This window comes from Trichomycterus rosablanca, chromosome 10 (genome assembly GCF_030014385.1).
Source record: "Trichomycterus rosablanca isolate fTriRos1 chromosome 10, fTriRos1.hap1, whole genome shotgun sequence".
Classification (NCBI taxonomy): domain Eukaryota; kingdom Metazoa; phylum Chordata; class Actinopteri; order Siluriformes; family Trichomycteridae; genus Trichomycterus; species Trichomycterus rosablanca.
Window position 1 is genome coordinate 37,774,098 of NC_085997.1, and position 20,362 is coordinate 37,794,459.

General features: G+C 40.9%; 1 protein-coding gene and 1 long non-coding RNA gene across 5 annotated transcripts in view; one reads left to right on the forward strand and one right to left on the reverse strand.

Annotated features, from left to right (window-relative positions):
• Window positions 1-2,343: 2,343 nt before the first annotated feature.
• On the forward strand, window positions 2,344-12,419 carry LOC134321514 (uncharacterized). Of its 3 annotated transcripts, XR_010013870.1 has the most exons (5): window positions 2,350-2,527; window positions 3,659-3,770; window positions 3,898-4,003; window positions 11,383-11,467; window positions 11,563-12,419. It is a non-coding gene; the product is annotated as an uncharacterized LOC134321514 (long non-coding RNA). The 3 variants fall into 3 exon arrangements; XR_010013871.1 differs by having other exon boundaries at window positions 2,344-2,527; window positions 3,907-4,003; window positions 11,383-12,419; XR_010013869.1 differs by having other exon boundaries at window positions 2,347-2,527; window positions 11,383-12,419.
• kcnh4b (potassium voltage-gated channel, subfamily H (eag-related), member 4b) overlaps window positions 4,954-20,362 on the reverse strand; it is a 41,883-nt gene continuing 26,474 nt past the window's right edge. The window contains exons 7-17 of one of the 2 annotated variants that reach the window (XM_063003305.1): window positions 19,486-19,696; window positions 19,009-19,203; window positions 17,662-17,861; window positions 15,206-15,455; window positions 14,845-15,059; window positions 12,851-12,889; window positions 10,930-11,300; window positions 10,583-10,671; window positions 9,567-9,643; window positions 9,000-9,255; window positions 4,954-5,720 (exon numbers count right to left, since the gene is read on the reverse strand). In XM_063003305.1, the coding sequence (XP_062859375.1) occupies window positions 5,101-5,720; window positions 9,000-9,255; window positions 9,567-9,643; window positions 10,583-10,671; window positions 10,930-11,300; window positions 12,851-12,889; window positions 14,845-15,059; window positions 15,206-15,455; window positions 17,662-17,861; window positions 19,009-19,203; window positions 19,486-19,696 (2,523 nt within the window). In that variant the 3' untranslated portion in view covers window positions 4,954-5,100. Of the gene's footprint in view, window positions 5,721-8,999; window positions 9,256-9,545; window positions 9,644-10,582; window positions 10,672-10,929; window positions 11,301-12,850; window positions 12,890-14,844; window positions 15,060-15,205; window positions 15,456-17,661; window positions 17,862-19,008; window positions 19,204-19,485; window positions 19,697-20,362 lie in introns of both variants that reach the window. The other variant, XM_063003304.1, reaches the window with a different exon arrangement.

Here is a 20,362-nt window from a genome sequence, read left to right on the forward strand (position 1 = left end):
CTACTGCTTGCTTATACATGGGAACACTTACATATTCACAAATTCATTTAGAAAGCCAGTAACCATACAATAATAACAGTATTAAATCAATACCAATGGCACATTCATCAACTGATATTTTATTTAAATAGTTGTGATTCATGTTTACATCCTGCTCAAACAAATAAATAAATACAATTCACAGATAAGTTGAAATCATAGAGAATTCATAGAATTCAGAGTGAATTGAAGCTGTTTGCACCTTTTGGTATTTTTCTCTCCAATAATTCTGGACATTAGTGTTATTTTACTTTAGAATTTTAAAATCTATGATTAAAGTTGTCCTTTCAGTATGTTCACATGATCTCTTTAACTTTGAATGAGTCTTTATTAATTATTAATCATGGTAAAACACACACTTAGGCAAATGTGAAACAGTATAAGATAAGGCAGGAGTCCAACACACAGTCTTGACCAAGGCTGTCTGCTAAAAAACTGAACCCTCAGATTAAAATTGGTGTCCAAATACCAGCCTTTTGGCTTTGTGTTCTAATAAGATGTAAAACGTTAAATGCCTGGTGTGGTGTTAGTGTCATCTGTCAACCTGGTCAGAATAAATAGGGGAATTTAACAAAACAATGACATTGTTGACGACGACAACAAGCCAAATCACATATGTAAATCAACTAGAATTTGTTTGGAAATTACCAACTCCAATTCATGACGGCCAATAGTGCGTTATCAGTCTGGGCAGGACGTGTTTGTCTAATAAACATAATGATTATAGATTATAGATAGTAATTATAATTATGGATAATGGATAAAAATTAGAAGACATGCATTTTAAGAGTAATTACAGTCATAAGAAAAAGTGATTCCAAGTTCTTATAAATGTGTTTATAAAATGGAATATGTGCATATACTGTATTACTATTGCGTTTAGGATTAAAATTTGGATTTGGACTTAAATTTTTGTTTTAATGAAACATAAAACTTAGGCAAATAAATAAACAAACAAAACAAAAAAACGTTTTAAAAGTGCAGGTGCTACAATGCAAAATTCTAACAAGCATCAGTAATGTGAGCATATTTCACTTAATTTTCCTTAGGAAAAAAGAACGATAAACTTTACCATGCAGTAAGGTAAGACAATCAGTAGCTACTAGAACGTTATACAGAAGTAGATACTGTATATGTATTTTAAAATAGTATTATATATACAATGATCAGCCATAACATTAAAACCACCTCCTTGTTTCTACACTCACTGTCCATTTTATCAGCTCCACTTACCATATAGAAACACTTTGTAGTTCTACAATTACTGACTGTAGTCTATCTGTTTCTCTACATGCTTTGTTACCCCCCTTTCATGCTGTTCTTCAATGGTCAGGACCACCACAGAGCAGGTATTATTTAGGTGGTGGATCATTCTGAGCACTGCAGTGACACTGACATGGTGGTGGTTTACTCACTGTCCACTCTATTAGACACTCCTACTTAGTCGGTCCACCTTGTAGATGTAAAGTCAGAGACGATCGCTCATCTATTGCTGTTGTTTGAGTTGGTCATCTTCTAGATCTTAATTGGATGGTCACAGGACGCTGCCAATGGGGCGCTGTTGGCTGGATATTTTTGGTTGGTGGACGATTCTCAGTCCAGCAGTGACAGTGAGGTGTCTAAAAACTCCAGCAGCGCTGCTGTGTCTGATCCACTCATACCAGCACAACACACACTAACACACCACCACCATGTCAGTGTCACTGCAGTGCTGAGAATGATCCACCACCTAAATAATACCTGCTCTGTGGTGGTCCTGTGGGGGTCCTGACCATTGAAGAACAGGATGAAAGGGGGTAACAAAGCATGTAGAGAAACAGATGGACTACAGTCAGTAATTGTAGAACTACAAAGTACTTCTATATGGTAAGTGGAGCTGATAAAATGGACAGTGAGTGTAGAAACATGGAGGTGGTTTTAATGTTATGGTTGATCAGTGTATACTGGTTTGATTACTTAAACATTCGCTATTATTGTATAATTAAAAACACAACTTTATCATGGGCGGTTTGTCCAGTAGGGCAGTAAGAAAATCGTCCAACAGGCTGTTAAACCTCTCAAAAAGACAAAAAAATAAGTATATTTTAAAATAAATGCCATACTTATATTAAATAAAATTAAATAGACTACGTTTGGTTTGTTTTTTATATATACGTGTGATAAATAATTGTGTTTGTTTATATTTTGTTCGCCTCACGCCATTCATCCTGAGCCAATTACAATTCAGTTAACAGACAAATCATCCAATCAGCGTCGTGGATGAGAATTCGTTAGGGCGGTTTATTTGAACCGTTAATAATATTTTGGGTGTTGTTGCTGGGCAGAATTGACATTTTGCTTTAAAATCGGTTGGGCGATTTAATATTAATAAACTTGGTTATTAAAACAAAAAATTACATCTTTAATCGAGTATTCTATAAGGAAAACATCGGGTTTGTGTGCATGAGTAAAAGTATATTTCTGGTTTTCCTGCTTCCTTTTTGCACAGGTAAGTGTGTATACTGTATATATTCATGCACACATTGTCCAGTTTTATTGCACTTAACTTACATTTTGTAGATTGTTATTGTTAATTGCTTTATTAATTACCAAACATTAAGGAAAAGATGGTATAAAACTAGTATGCAGGACTCAACTGTCCCAAGTTCTACAATTACTGACTGTAGTCCATCTGTTTCTCTGCCTGCTTTGTTACCCCCTTTCATCCTGTTCTTCAATGGTCAGGACCCCCACAGGACCCCCACAGAGCAGGTATTATTTAGGTGGTGGATGATTCTCAGCACTGCAGTGACACTGACATGGTGGTGGTGTGTTAGTGTGTGTTGTGCTGGTATGAGTGGATCAGACACAGCAGCGCTGCTGGAGTTTTTAAACACCGTGTCCACTCACTGTCCACTCTATTAGACACTCCTACCTAGTCGGTCCACCTTGTAGACGTAAAGTCAGAGACGATCGCTCATCTATTGCTGCTGTTTGAGTCGCTCATCTTCTAGACCTTCATCAGTGGTCACAAGACGCTGCCCTGGTTGGGGGACAATTTTTAGTCCAGCAGTGACAGCGAGGTGTTTAAAAACTCCAGCAGCACTGCTGTGTCTGATCCACTCATACCAGCACAACACACACTAACACACCACCACCATGTCAGTGTCACTGCAGTGCTGAGAATGATCCACCACCTAAATAATACCTGCTCTGTGGTGGTCCTGTGGGGGTCCTGACCATTGAAGAACAGCGTGAAAGGAGGCAAACAAAGCATGCAGAGAAACAGATGGACTACAGTCAGTAATTGTAGAACTACAAAGTGCTTCTATATGGTAAGTGGAGCTGATAAAATGGACAGTGAGTGTAGAAACAAGGAGGTGGTTTTAATGTTATGGTTGATTAGTGAAATGAAATGTCGGTTTAACTTTACAGACATTAGGTGGCAATAAAGTCAAAGCTTTAGAATTGGATTAATGTATTCGAATGCTGTGTTTTCATAAAACATGGAAGTATTAACAGTCCAAAAGTGTTTCCCAAAAGCAATATTCGCATACTATGCAATTTAGCTCAAAATAGAGCTAAGTAGAGCTCAACAGTTTAAAATGCCAATTTGTTTGACTGTAAAATTTGACCGTAGGTCTTCAGTCCAAAGGATGGAGAGCAAAACACTAAAGTGTCACTTATAGGCCAAGACTTAACCTACTGTGTTGAGTGAAAGGATGGAGTATCAGCTTTACACCAAGGTTCAGGTCTGTATCTGGTTGGTTTATCCAGAAGTAATATTCGCATGCTACGCAATTTAGCTTAAAATAAAGCTAAGTAGAGCTCAATAGTTTAAATTACCAATTTATTTGACTGTAAAATATTTGACTGAAGGTCTTACAGTCCAAAGGATGGAGAGCAAAACACTAAAGTGTCACCTACAAGCACGCCTACTGTGTTGAGTGAAAGGATGGAGTATCAGCTTAACACCAAGTTTCAGGTTGGTTTGTTTCAAGGGTTGGTTTGGTCTGCATGATGTTTTAGGCCAGGGGTGCCCACACTTTTGTGGTTTGAGATCTACTATTTCAGTCGACAGGTCATCACGATCTACTTTTCCTATATTAATATTCAGCTTTACAGGGCAAGCGAGTGAAAAATCACACTGACCTTATTCTGATGATTTACACTGAATGGTGTCGGTCAGGTTTATGTATCTGGACAGGAGCTGCTGAAGCCAATTCTCAAGCAGCTTCCAAGTGTTCATCAGTAAGGGTGGACCCATATTTACACTTCATTATTTTCATGTTAAAAAAGGTTTATCCAAAAATGCTGTCAAATATGCGGCACATTTTCTCATGTTTGGATATTTTTCCTCAGCCAGAAAGTTCCAAAATTGTCCAGCAGAGGCGCTTGACTTCATATGAATGTCAGACTGAGGGTTCAAATTTCTTCTCAGCTTCTTCCACGTATGAATGAACCAGCGTCTCCGCAGCGTTCTCGCCCGAATCGAAGCGTTTTTGGTTTCTTCGTGCTCGGTTGCGCTCTCATCTTCACAAACAGTGCAGGTTACAGAAGGAAAAATGCAAAAAAATGGCGCAAACTGGCTACTGATGAATGAAAACGTTCTAGATTAGCGGTGCTTTAGGTGGGCTGAGGCGAAGCTGTGCTAACAAACCACAAATTAAAGAAACAGTGGCCTCATTTCCTGTCAATCATGTTGACCTGTTTGAATGAGGAGCGATCTATCAGTGTGCACTGTGCCATCGACTGGTCGATCATGATCGACGTATTGGGCACCCCTGGTTTAGGGTAAAATAGAAAAGGGATTAAATGCCAAAATGGTTGGATTAGTGTCTGTGGAGTTTTGAATTCTTGAACAGGACAGTTGTGTTAATATTAAAATCTCACTATTTTGTGGTATACTGTATAGATTTTATAGAGTAGAGATTTAAATAATAAAGCACATCAACATGCGACTTGCATAGTTTTACAGACATTTGCAGGAACGGGACCCAAATGATCCAGAGTCACTTGTAAAAGAAATCACTGCAAACAAGTTTCTGATCATTTTTTTATAAAAGTTTGAAGAGTCTGCACTTAGTCTATCAGGTCAAGGCACCAGGAAGTTTCAGAGTCCTTTTGCATCCCAACGTCGAGCATTCCAGATCTGGATACGGATTCTGAATCTGAGGACTCGATGTCCTTCACAGATTCCTCACCTGCGAGCAGACACTCAAGACCGGGGTGCTCCATTTTGCTTAGCAAGGCAGCATCCTCTCTGTCCTCATCGTCCTTATCCAGGTCTCCAGCAGGGTCTCCAGCTGGGTCCAGAACATTGCTATCTGATTCCAAATTTGGTTCGCTAAGTGCTGGTTGATGAATTTTGGGTTTTGGATTCGAACGATTAGCAACTAGCAAAGAATGAGTGGAAGTTGGAGCGCTGGAGAGCAAGTGGAGATTAGACGAACATGCTTGATTGGATTTGTTCCTGTTGAACAAGACTGGTTGAGAGCGGCTAATGCTGGTAATGGTGCTGTGAACTGCATCCTTTACTTGCTGAATACTGGTTGCTTTTGCAGTGTTGGGGATAAAAATGGAGGTGTTATTGTTAGCAGAGCTGGATTTACAGCAAGTTGCATCACATGCGCTGTTAGGATCAAAATGAGGAAGGACTTTAACAACTTCAGGTTGCTTGGATGCACCGGTCTGGTCTCCACCTGCAACGTTATGGATTAGTTAATGTTTTATCATAACTAGCAAGCAAAACAACAAGCAGTAAACAGAAATAATGAACAAATCAAATATCAAACTAATGCAACTATCAAATAGTAAAATAGTACTGAATATTTATAGATATGCTTTGAAGGAGTGAAGTCGTCCTAGGCACTTGATTCCCTACTTTCCCACGTTTAAGAGATTCTTGTTTTGGTATAGATCATGTGCAGTGACAAACCCATTTTATAGTCAAGTCATGCCAGGAAGCCAAATTACAGTTGTTTCTATCTGAAACTGGTCTGGTTTGTGAAATCCCTAGTATAGTTATATAAAGCTCAGGGGTGTCAAACTCATTTTCACATCAGCATTATGGTTCCCCTCAAAGGGCTGATTGTAACGTATCCTGCTGCGATTGCAGTCTGCATTTTAATTCTTGGACAATTAGTTTTTCTTGGAGGCTAAATGTAGCATACCTAGCTCTGTGTTTGGTGTCAAAATGCCAAATTTATATTGTGCAGTGGCAACTTGTAACTCGACGTCCCCTAAACTCGAAATCTTTGAAACTTGACGCTAGTGAACACTAGAAAACTGTGTCAGTGAACGAACATAGAATACACAGGCTACCATCTGAGAACATTTAAAACACAAAAGCGCTAAGCAGAACGCTTTCCTTCGCGTATAAGCATGGAAACTGAATCACTGAGTCAATGATTCAGAAACGACTCTTTTCAGACGAATTATTCATTGGAATCGAATCAGAAAACTCTGCTCTTATCTATAGTAAAGATTCATTCGTGTTGCTGACTCTGTGGGCAAAACAACTCCGGTTCAAGAGATTCAGATGTATAAACCAATCAGAGCTTCGAATTCAGATTTTGGGTGGAATTTCAAGCTCTCTCTTCATTGGTTGCTGTATAATTGACAGATAAGTGAACAAATTACCAGTTTCAGGTTTCAACCGCGACAGCCGAGAGAATAAATAAAATAAAATTAAATCATCTAAGACGGTTTTCATTAGTTAAGTGGATAAACGAAGTTAAATATGGATTTATATGTATATTCTGGAAACATTCTGGAAATATACAAGATGGGCTCCAAGGTAAGCAGCGGTTATGATTTTATGCTGCTGTGTGGTTGATCTGGGTCGTGGTGCTGCTGTTTACCGTGCGCTTTTATTTTGCAATGATAGCAAAGCATTAATAAATATTAAACGTTTTTGGGATTTTTTCGATGCTCATTAATTTGAGGTAAAACGGAGCAGAAATGTGATTGTGAGATTCTGCTGGTTTTTCTTAATATAAATGTTGTCAATGTTAATATAAATACAGCCTGTAATAATACAAAATATAAACACTGAACTAGTCAGAATGTATCAGAACTACAATGTTTTGTGTTCTTAAGAGAACTTATAAACAATATAAGGTAAAATACAGGTAGTGGTCTGCCATTGTACTTTAAGTTTACATTATATCGTATCGTATATCGCCACTTCTCAAAAGCATATCAAGATATGAGATTTTTAGCCATATCGCCCAGCCCTGCTGGAAGTGATGCTTAATTTAATGTACATTTGGTAACATTTGTACCTCAGATTTCCTGACTGACTGACTTTTTTAAAAAGTGTTCTTATATATCGTAGTGAATATTGTTATCTCAAACATATCCCAAAATATTGTGATATTATTTAAAGGCCATATCACTCACCCCTACTTGACGCCCTTCGTTGAGAAATTTGTACCCTTAAACTCAACGTTTCCCATTAATGGCTTGAGTGGTAAAACGTCATCAAAGTGCAAATATGAGACGAATCTGCATTTGTGTGAAATAACCGTCAAATCCAGTCTGAAATACCTTGAAACTCAACGCCTTGTATATCTATCTTGTACTCCTACCTTTACTCCTTTACAAACTTGTATTTGCTTTCCCATCTTTCATTAAATTGCCTTTCTGCATCAGTTTTCTCTTACCCCTTTTCCACCAAAAAAAACATGGTTCTTGAACGGGTTCTGTTCAGGTTTCATAGAACCTTGGTGTTTTGTAGAGAACCGACGCGCGTTTCCACCAGATTTTGAGAACCAAGCCTGCGTCATCAAAGGTGGGCGTTGCTTAACGAAAGTTAAGAGTAGTAATATCATGGTGGAGCGTGTAGATCATGTGTGAGCATTTGTGCTGTTGTTACAGCATGGATCAGCTGTTGGTGATAAGAAGACGTAGACGTGTTTGTCGCAGTTGTTGTTTTCTTTAGTTGATTGACGTGAGAAGCGTTTTGCGCTTCAGTTTCACCGCGACTCTCGGCGCAGAATGCCGGTTTACTCAGCGCTCGACTCGAGTGGTAAAACATCACTAAAGTTCCACAACACGAACAAACATCTGTGTGAAATAACCATCAAATCTACTCTAAAATAAAACGTGTATCTGTGTTTAGCTGGATTTACTTCATGTGTGGTGGTTATGCAGCTCTGGGAGTTGAAAAAGCTTCATGCTTTATTTTTCACGTTAAGCGTGTTTTGTTCTGTCCGGGTCACTTTTATCACGTCATATCACACAATTCATCTTTTAAAAGGCGCTTTGAAAATATCAGCGGCAAACTGGCTCAAAATGTGATCAGATGAACTTTAAAAGATAAAAAATTCAGCATCTAGCTCCATACGAGACACCAGCGGACGCCATTGTTGCTGTTGCTATGCTGTACAACACGACACGCCCACAGGTGACGTCACGGTTCGCGCTGAAAAACCAAGTATTCCGTAGTGCCAGATTGGCCCGGTAGTTCGCTGTCTGGAACCTCTTTTTTTCAGTGGAAACACACAGAACCGGTTCAAAATCAAGTTCGGGAACCGGAACGGGCTCCTTTCCGCGTCGGTGGAAAAGGGGGAATCTGTCTGAACATTTTGGAATTATTTGTCGATTTTTCTCAACATCACTTGTTGGAAAAACGCCTTAAACAATGATGTGGAAACACTGTCAGGATGCGGTCACTTCGGGGGTCACAAAATCGACATGCATTGTGGAAGATGTAGTTTATGTATGATTTTACAATGTATTTTAAGACAATCATATGCCTTTAAGCTCTCTCCCTGAGTTTGACACGTGTGGATTAGCCTATTACTGATTTGCACATTGTGAGCTTGTTGACCAGTAATTGGTTTATTGTGTCATATAGCCTTGCTCTATTTTATACTTGGTAACTGATGACCTCTTCATAACAACGCTTCATATAGACCACGATACAGAGAGCGTGTTTGCAATTCTAATAAAAAAACAAAACAAAACTTTCATACCGCTCTGGCTCCACAGACTTGTCCCGAGGTGGAGGATGTTCTCAGGTACATTGTGGTCAGTTGGATGCTGGTGATAATGATGATGGCCCTGGGCGACGTTGTACTCTGCAGGATGTGGATGCACTACGGGCAGTCCGTAGGGATAGGCAGAAACTGGGGCAGTGTAATGAGGAACAGCAACCTGTGCTTGCAAGAGGTGCATCACGTGATGCAGGTCTTTAGTTAGCTGAGACACCTCCTGGTTCAGACACACCATCTACACGGTGAGAAGGAAAGAACGACGGTTATTAGTATTAGATTATAGCAGGATTTGTCTCACTGTTTTTGAAATTCACTGATTACAATATACTGTATAAGTAATCTAACATTGTAGCAGAGCATTGAATTCCCACAGTGCCCCTAAGCATCAGGATTAGACCGATATTTCATTTCAGGAACAAAGCCCAGGAGGGGAGCAGGGCAAGAATAGAAGATAAGGGAAGGATGATGCTGTGAAGGATTAGTTGAGCATGTTTTTGGCGTATGGGTTACCTGAAATATATCTACCTGCAGACCTTGTTTTGGTACCTTTTCATTCAGTTGGTTGATGCTCTCTCTCACCTCCTCGGTTTCCTGAAGCAGGGTGGCACTCACCTGAACAGAATCTTAAACAAATAGAAATTGGTAGTGTTAGGTCAGGACACACTCTAGAACAGACAGATATATCCTGATGAGCCAAAACATGAGCACCATCCACATTCCCAAAATGTGAAAGGCAATGCTCATTGTGTAATAGTTGTGCAAGACAAAGTCAGGGATAGATAAAATGTTGAGCTGATTGTAGATGCTTGCATTTACAGGCATAAATCATTATGCCCAGAAGTCGGGTTGCTTGTATCTCCAAAACAACAAGGTGTGCTCACAGGCTATCATGGTGAGTACCCACCATCAGTGGTATGAGGATGGAAAAGCCATAAACCATGAACAGACTGTTGGGCAGTCAAGGGAAACCTTGGTTCCTGGCATTTATGTGGATGGTACGTTGACCTCTACCACCAACCCAAACATTACTGCAAACCAAGTACACCTCGTCATGATCATTTGATGATAGTGGCCTCTTTCATCAGGTTGCTACACCCTGCCACACTTCAGAAGCTGTTCAAAAATGGTTTAAGGAACATGAAAAAGAGTTCAAGGTGTTCACTTGGTCTCCAAATTTCCCAGATTTAAATCCAACCGAGTGTCTATGGATGTGTTACAAACAAGTCAGATCCATGAATGCTCCAAATCATAACTTACTGGACTTGAAGTATCTATTGCACACCACAGGGTACCTTCAGAGGGCTTGTGGAGTCTATGCCTTGAAGGGCCAGAGCTATTTTAGTGGCATGATAGGGGCCTACACAATATTAAGCTGGTGGTTTTAAGGTTATGGCTTCATACTGAGACTGGGACAACACAGCACACAGAAAGAAATGCATCCAATACACACACAGGGACAAACAAACGAGGTAAAACATGAGGTTATGGGCAGGTACGGGTGTGTTATGTGTACAAATGTGTACTAGTGTGTGTTGGATTATTAAGCGATACCCTTGGCATACCTTGTGATTCTCCTGCCCCAGTGCTGGTGCTGCTTTGCTCAGTGTTAAACTGAAACACACGTCCGTTGTCTTCAATCCCATCAACCACCCTGTCAGTAAGCACAGTAAAACAACACACACACACACACACACCAATGACTCCTGTTTATTTCCTTACTTGTTAAAATTAGGTGAGAAGTTTTAAAGGTTAATTTAACTGTTTGGTCACTTTAAAAGAAAATCTGTAGGACCAAATACGCTCAGTTATTGTTGATCCAGTGCTGCTCTTTACTAAGGACAGCATCAGTTTAACTGGCACTGTATGTAAATACTGCAGACATTTATAAAATTCCTAAAGTAAGACAAACCTTGGGCTGAGATCAGGTGATGCAAGGCAGCTGATTCCAGGAATGACCAGTTTATTTGGTTTTCGCCCAGTGAGTCCCTCCTGACTCGGCTTATTAAGAAGAGTCGATGCGTCGAGGGAATGATGCTCTACTTTGGGCTGCGGTTTTGGAGAAACGTTCTTGCAGATCCCCCTCGCAGGTGAACGGCAGTGACGTAAAGCGCTGAACTGGCGAAATTCATCACCAAACAGGTTGCCAAGGTTTGGAAGAAGAAGGTTGCGATGAGATTTGGATGCAGAAGAAAGGTGACCATGATCATGCACTTCTTCACCTGGTTCAACGATGCAGGGATGTATTCCATCCACTGATGCACTCAAGTCCACTCGATTATTCTAAAGCAATCAAGAAACGTTTACATTAGTGACATTGTAGATGATTGTTTATGCATTTTCTCCCCTTTTTCTCCCTTTTTAGCACGTCCAATATGCCACATTGCATCACGCTTCCTCTCCACCAATGCTGATCCTTGCTCTGATTGAGGAGAACGAAGCCAACACACGTATGCATCTTATCACCTACACTTTGACGAGTGCAGTGCAGCTCAGCTCTGTGTACCGAGAGACACACCCTGAAAACACTCTCATCTCTATGCAGGCACCATCAATCAGCCAGCAGAGAGAGAGCAGAGAGACCCCATCCGGCTTAGTCCTGCCCATATCTGAACAACAGACCAATCGTTGTTCATATGGCCGCTCAGCCTAGCCGGCAGGCAGAGCTGAGATTTTATATGTATAGCACTTTTTACAATGGACTTTGTCTCAAATCAACTTTACAGACTCCAGGACCAACAGACCAAAAACCCCTGTACAGCAGGGGCGAGGGCAACAGTGGCAGGAAAAACTTCCTTAAAAATACAGGAATACTTGAGAGGAACCAGACTCAGCAGGGACCCCCGTCCTCCTTGGGTGGCCTGGAGGATCATTTGAATAAATATAATTTACACAGAGTTCTTCATGATTCAGTCCAGTCTGTGATAAAGTCTGTAGTGAGTTCGGGACATTTTCGGTGCAAACACGCCAGGTTTCCGTCACATCTAGCAGGAGCAGACCTTTTTATACAGTAACAAGAAAACTAGCAGTAAACGTCCTTGACAAAAACGTTTGTTCCAATCATTCAAACGAAAGAACAGTGCTGAAAATCCCAAGACATTTATGTATGTTTACATCCAGTTCCTGAATGTTTTGTGGTGTGACTTCTTTAAATCAGTTGTTTGGAATGCTATGAGGTTATGCTATGATGAGTTCCTCCATTTCTTCATCAAACAAGTGTGAAATGACAAATTCCCTAACTGTGTTGAACTGGAGATTCAAAATTGTCCACGACTGTGTTTGATGTTAAACTTGAACTGATGAATCTTGTGTAATGAGTAACTACCGTTCCTGTCATGAATGTAACCAAAGAGTGAAACATGACGATAAAATTCTAATAAATAAATATTGGGTAACAGTTCACATCTTTGGTAGAAGGTGAAAAACACCAAGGATTTGTGGTGTGACCTTTAAATAATGAAGGAGATAAAGGTGCATTTTAGAACCTTCCATAAAAGTGTAAAATGACAAACTCCCCAACATTTGATATAATTGTGTGTTGAATACACCTTTTGATTTTCTCCAAACACTAAACTGTCTGTTACCTTTTTCATTGCTCAGGGTTCGATTTTGTGCTCTTTACACCAGTGTATGCATCTTTGCAGAATGTCCTTTAATTTCTAAGTAGCAGCTCTGCCCTAAATTTCAGCTCAGTCATATAGGTGCTTGTTTCATTCTGTTTTACATCTGGGGTATCAAACACGACCCTGGTAAGGGTGTCTACCCATGTCATTGAGCTCATATTTGCGACTTCTCTTTGCTGTTATTGTACACGTTCGACATGTTCTACTTACATGAGGGAATCGTGGAGAGCGAGAAAACCTCGTTAGACCCTGAAGAGACAAAGACATGAATGTACATCAAAAAAATACAAATCACATTACAGGAAGACTGAAAACAGAATAAGTTTTTAATAAAACCCAATTTATGCTGAAGCTGACCCTGCTCTCTGACCCCAGCCTCCAAACAAGCAGAGCTATCAGAGGAAAACAATCACTGTACTGAATCTTAATATATGATGATGAAGGCGTCCTTCTTCTTCAAGTTAGGTCTGTCAGTATTTAGGAGCTAAACACAAGCAACACTGTCCACAGTCCACTAAGCTTTACATCACTGTAGTCTCAGAGGTTGTTGTGTAAGAGGAAGCCCATGCTTTTGTTTTTCTTTGTTCGTGTGGTTAGAAACTAATTTCCTTTTGTTGAAATACACAGATCCCAGCGGCGCCCAGTGAAATGGAATTTTTTACAGTATGTACAATCTTTTTCTAATCACACGGCTGCAGTGACTCTGATAACTGAATTTACAGGCTGTAGAACATGGCTAGAGGGGAACAACATCATTACACATGCAGTATTAAACAAGAACTATACGGACATGTTTTTCCACAGAACACACTGTTTGTTTTCCTGTTAGCCACTAATAAGCTGATTTGCACACGGATGCTCGTACTGAATTACTGATGCTCAATTAGCTACGTTTGTGTGGTTTAATAAGGAGATAATGAAGTTTTGTGAAGGAGAAATCTTCAGGCTTTATGAACAGTTCATAAGCTCAGTTTTTTTGGACCAGTGGATTTCATGATGTTTGCCTAACAAGACTGTAATCATCTTCATTAGCATGAATCCACAACAGATTGTTTGAATAGACTGACGGTGGTTGGAATGATCACTTTTTAATCAGACTGCACATTTTTATCCAACGGTTCAATGTTTAAAGACACTTTCAGAAAACGTGAATGCCAGAAGTTTGGTAATTTCTGCAACGTGATTAAATAATTTATTTGTCAAAAAATATGACTGGAATAAACTCTGGAATATTTGGTTTTTATGTCCTTAAGCTTAATTGGTTAGATTCTGGTTCAAGGTTTGTTCTTGTAATTTTAAGGGAGTCTTTTCCTTGCCACTGTCGCCCTCTGCCCTCGACATTAGTTTTTGGTCTGTCGGTCCTGGATTCTATAATGCCAAGTTCACACTACACGACTTTCCAAGTCATCAGGTTGCTGTACAGTTCACACTACACGACTGGATCTCTTGTAATCGGGAGTCTTTCAAGTCGGTGTGTATTTCACACTACACGACTGATCGGCGATAGGGGGTTTCACACTACACCATCTATCACCAACTGGAATCTCAGGCGAGCTTCTCTGGTCTCCCAAACTACCTTTTGTCACGAAAACACACATGAGAAGTGACTAGGGGTTTAATGATACCACGTCCAAAAATGCACGTCAACAAGTAGAGAGAGATCAAAGTTTGTGTGCTGATGTGCAGCGTAAAATCAAAGAGGAAAAATAAATGAATGTGAGTGGATTTGGCAACACGAACAGCATGTATTGTTCTATAGTGAGTTGGAGGTTAATAAATATTATTTGCAATGCAGCAGCGTGGGTGTTTTGTAGAGAACGATCAGGTCAGAAATAATCTAAAACTTGTGTGTGTGTGCTGATGTATTCTGATATAAACTATATTACACCCCTGTTCCACATTTTTACACTCCTACCCTGCGTTTCCCCTCACCCCGTATCTTGCGTTCTCATTAGCTGTTTGACACAGAACTCATTGCCAGTCGGGCAACTCAGATCAGATATCTGACATGCTAGAAATCTCGATTCGGTCGAGCTGCTCGGATCATGAAACAGGGTTTCAGCATATTTGTGTTCTTGAACTGTTGTTTTACTTAAACTAGAGTAAGGTAATGTTCACTATGGAAGCTCTTCTGTAAGTCGCTCTTGATAAGAGTGTCTGCTAAATGCCAAAAATGTAAATGTAGTTTGTGTGTGTGTGTTCACCTCAGCCACGCTGCCCTCTCTGAGGTTATATGTTAGGTTATGGTGGATGTCGGAGCTGAAGACGTTGGCGTATTCAGGATAAAGCTCCAGCACTTCCCTCAAACCTCTCACACTGATGTACTGTAGATCACAGTACGTCAGCGCCTTCACGTCCGCATTCGCCTTGATCACCTGATCCTGCCCTGGCAGGTCTGAGCCAATCAGATCGCCCTTCCCTGCACATATTTAAGACAGACATACACTAAATCACAATCTAATTGGTATTATCACTGGTGCATACTGGGAACATCTGTGGATGAACACAAGTTGTACTAAACCTTTTTTGATTGAAATAAAACCATAAACAGACAGTAATACAAACCAAGTATGGCGAGGACCATGCCATCCTTCAGCACCTCCAGAGATCCGGAGCAGACAAAGTAGTTAGCATGAAGCGCGTCTCCCTGCCGGATCAGATACTCGCCCGGAGCACAAAACGAGGTTTTAATGTGCAGCGATAACGAACGTAAGCAACCTCGACTGGCCCCCTCGAACAGCGGGAGCTGCAGGATGTCTTTGTTCAGGTGCATGGCGATGTCGGCCCGGAGCTCGTCCGGAAAATCATGCAGAAGCTAAAAAAGAAGATGTGATTAGGAGTTAATATACTATATAGTCCATTTTATCAGTCCACTTACCATATAGAAGCACTTTGTAGTTCTACAATTACTGACTGTAGTCCATCTGTTTCTCTACATTCTTTTTTAGCCCCCTTTCACCCTGTTCTTCAATGGTCAGGACCCCCACAGGACCACCACAGAGCAGGTATTATTTAGGTGGTGGATCATTCTCAGCACTGCAGTGACACTGACATGGTGGTGGTGTGTTAGTGTGTGTTGTGCTGGTACGAGTGGATCAGACACAGCAGCGCTGCTGGAGTTTTTAAACACTGTGTCCTTCATCGGTGGTCACAGGACGCTGCCCACGGGGCGCTGTTGGCTGGATATTTTTTTGGTTGGTGTACTTTTCTCAGCAGTGACAGTGAGGTGTTTAAAAACTCCAGCAGCGCTGCTGTGTCTGATCCACTCGTACCAGCACAACACACACTAACACACCACCACCATGTCAGTGTCACTGCAGTGCTGAGAATCATCCACCACCTCAATAATACCTGCTCTGTGGTGGTCCTGTGGGGGTCCTGAGCATTTAAGAACAGCATGAAAGGGGGCTAACAAAGCATGCAGAGAAACAGATGGACTACAGTCAGTAATTGTAGAAACAAGGAGGTGGTTTTAATGTTATGGCTGATCTGTGTATTTGTTAGTATATTTGTATTATTAATTAAGTAGTGCTGAAGGTTCTATAATGTCATTAAACTTTGGGATATGGCTCTTTAATTTTTTTTTTTCATATATATGTATTTTGTACCAGGAGTTCCTTCAAGTCGTGTATGTCAGTCCTGGTGCTGAACAGAATTCATCAGACCAGCCAACATTCTTTGATTGCTCTGATGCTGTTGTAGGTGCTTTTGACAGTGGACAGGCCTAAATCTACACAGGCCAGGGTTTAATGCACATTTAAGCCTCAGTAGCCCTTTGTTGGACATTCTGCTCTGGCAGTCATGAGTCTTGGTGTCCAATGCCTGTGTTGTCATTTGTCCTTTCTCGAACTACTGTCGGTAAGTACTCATTGGTGACCGTGAGCTTGCCTTTACTTTGTCTAGCCACAATTTGGCTTTTAACAAAGACACTCAGGTCTTTATGCCTGAACATGTCTGATTAAACTCATGTACTATGACTAAGTACCATTTGCCCAACATTTAATATAACCCTGATCTTGACTTTTATTAGAAAATAGGCATCACCATGTGCATTTTTGCAGGGAGGTCCTGATGTTTTGGTCCATCAGAGTAAATAGGTCTAATCCGAATTGTTAAGTCATTAAACTCAAATGTAGGAAGCTCTGTACAGATTTCAAAAACCAGATCTTAGATTTCCAGCAGGGCACGAATGTCTAAGCAGCTTCAGATCCCAAGATATTCTGTACAAGCAATCACCTGTAGCTTGCGGCTTCTCTTTGCCTGCACCAATAGAGCTATCTTGACTGAACCTGTTACAAAGTACCAGAAACAGTGGTCTCTTTGTCATGGTTTGCTTTGGTTTAAAAAAGGCCATTAAAGCCGCTCAGGTGGTGCAGCGGTAAAACACGCTAGCACACCAGAGCTGGGATTTCAAACACATCGTTTCGAATCTCAGCTCTGGCGTCCGGCTGGGCTGGGCGGCTACATGAACAACAGTCGGCTGTTGTTCATACAGTGTGGGAAAGCCTAACCAGGGTTCCTCATAACTGATGCAGCTACGACCTCTGCTGGCTGATTGATGACGCCTGCGCAGAGTCGAGGAATAATGCTGATCAGGGCGTGTCTCTCCGTACACAAAGCTGATCCACATATCAGCTCGCCATGTGCAGGTGAAAGGCTGCAGTCGGTACTGCACACTTGTCGGAGGGGGCGTGTGTCAGTTACGAAGCTTCTCAGTCAGCAGTGGAGGGTTGTATCGGTAGAGGTGAAGTGTAATGAAACCAGGGTAATTGGATACGACTAAATTAGGGAGAAAATTGGGGGGAAAATTGCAACAAAAAAAAAGGCCATTAAGTGAAAGCTGCTGGAACATGGGTGTCTCGTGCTGGTCTCTATCATGGCCCAAAAACATAGCAATGCAAGGATAGCAGTGCTCCTGAACCCTTTTCCCCGTGGTACACTGCACCAACACAAACCCCTCTGTAATTAATAAAGGCTAATGCTAACCATATTTCAGTTCCTGTAAACCGTCATGAAATTACCTGGTTGGCATCAATGCCGTTGTTAACGGACCACGTGGTCTGAAAATACTCGAGCATGCGCTGCTTCAGCTGCTGCGGGAGTCTGTGAACACGTATGAAATCCTTCAGGTCCTTCATGCGCGTGTGATACAGCGAGCGGCGGGAATACATGCGCTGGATGATGGCCGTCACATTTCCAAACACCACCGCGTGCATCAGCGCTACAATTACAGCAGGAGACAGAAAATCAGATAGCTAATATAACTGCTGCTGGAACATTTCCATTCTTAGTTTAATTTCATTCATTAAAGAACTACTTCTACTTCTAGTTACAACAACTTGTACTCTTGTAAAAGACATGAACGTCTTGGGATTTTCAGCACTGTTCCTGTTCTTTAAATGATTGGAACAAACGTTTTTTTAAGGACGTTTACTGTTAGTTTTCTATTAGATGAACTTTGAAGCAGAGTTTTTTTAGTTGTTTGGCCACAGTTGCCAAAATAATGTTTGAAGGAGAAAGATGGAGATGGTAGTATTATGCTCTAAAACAGGGGTACTTTTGTGGCTTGTGGTCATCGTGATCTACTTTTTCGGGTTGGCCTCATAATTTTTCGCTTCAGTTCCCATATTGATGTTCAGCATTACAGGGCAAGTGACTGAAAAATCACACTGACCTATTCTGATGATTTGGTTTCTTTGTGCTCGCTTGCGCTCTCATCTTCACAAATAGTGCAGGTTACAAAAGGAAAAATGCAAAAAATGGTGCAAACTGGCTACTGATGAATGAATACTTTCTAGATTAGCGGTGCTTTAGGCGGGCTGAGGTGTAGCTCTGGTAACAAACTGCAAATTAAAGAAACAGTGGCCACATTTCATGTCAATCACGTGGACCTGTTTGAATGAGGAGCGATCTACCAGTTGATCGCACAATGCACGCTGGTAGATCGTGCCTCATTCAAACAGGTCAATGATGTATCGATGTATTGGGATTGGGATCGATGTGTTCAAAACAAAGCAAAGCAGTGAAATGAATTCTCTAGCACAACCTTAGCCAAACTAAATCTCTAGCAATGGTCAAATATTAAAGGTGGGTAATCAAGGTGAAAGACCTAAAGGATTTATAACCAACAAGTGCGCTGTCAAAATAATTGTCAAAAAGGAATAAAATCCCAAGACTGCACATCCTTTACATGTGTATAAAAACTTGAGACCTCAACAATGCTCAGATATTTGCTCTCTAAATTAGTATCAGTTCTAAAGGATCACAATTAGACTCCAGACTTGAGATCATTCTTCAGACTGCTTCAGACTTTTTATACTTGAGTGATGCTTAAGGTCCACACACTGAAACTGTTGTTTTGTTCGTACCTCCGATCAGCATCGTGCAGATGGAGAAGATCTTCTCAGCGTCCGTGTTGGCGCAGACGTTCCCAAATCCCACACTGGTGAGGCTGCTCAGGGTGAAGTACAGCGAGGCGATGTAGGCACTTCGTACATTCGGACCTCCAAACGTACTGTTTACGTACGGAGTCTCCAGGCGCTTACCAAGCTCATGCAGCCATCCTTGGGTCAGAGAGTGCAATCATTAGTTATATAATTAACTAATTAATCCTTTTAATCAATGAAGAGACTCAAGAATCCAGGTTGATCTTACAAATATATAATAAAAAGAACCAAATATAGTATTAATAATGAATATTATTATTTTGTATGATTGGAATAACAATATTAAGGCTACCCTTTAAGATTCTAATACACTTCCAACACCGTCAGTATTGCCAGCAACGTGTTACAGCCCCCAAATGTGAAAATCCTCAAACCCAGATGAGTGTTTGTGTTTGTTACCGATGTCCCAGTCGTCTTGGTTAGCGTTGCGCTCCATCTCTTTGCTTCCGATGACGTACCAGATGCAGGCCATCCAGTGCGCCAGCAGAGCGAACATGGACATGAGCAGCGTGAGCACCATGGCGCTGTACTGAGAGTAACGGTCCAACTTCTGAAGCAACCGTAGCAACCGCAGCAACCGGACCGTCTTCAACAGGTGAACCAGAGACGTCTAATACACACATACAGAGCCTCAGTGTTTCATTTTTCTGTGACTGATTGACCAGAACACATAGTCGTCTGTCTAAAAATGAAGTTGCTTTCTAATTTCTTGCTAATGATCATGACTAAGTTGAGCTGGTGACCTCTCTGTGCCCATTTAAACATGGCTAGTTTGACTACACCCTGAAACATGCCAAGGTTGGAAAGAAAACACAATAAAAATACCAGTTGATAGAAATTACTGAAGCCAACTAGACTAAAAACAAATAAAATTTAAACTAATGACCACAAAATTACTAATGAAGTTGTTTGAAGTTGCACATTAAAACCACCTCCTTGTTTCTACACTTACTGTCCATTTTATCAGCTCCACTTACCATATAGAAGCACTTTGTAGTTCTACAATTACTGACTGTAGTCCATCTGTTTCTCTACATACTTTTTTAGCCTGCTTTCCCCCTGTTCTTCAATGGTCAGGACCACCACAGAGCAGGTATTATTTAGGTGGTGGGTCATTCTCAGCACTGCAGTGACACTGACATGGTGGTGTGTTAGTGTGTGTAGTGCTGGTATGTGCTGGAGGTTTTAAATACCGTGTCCACTCACTGTCCACTCTATTAGACACTCCTACCTAGTTGGTCCACCTTGTAGATGTAAAGTCAGAGACGATCGCTCA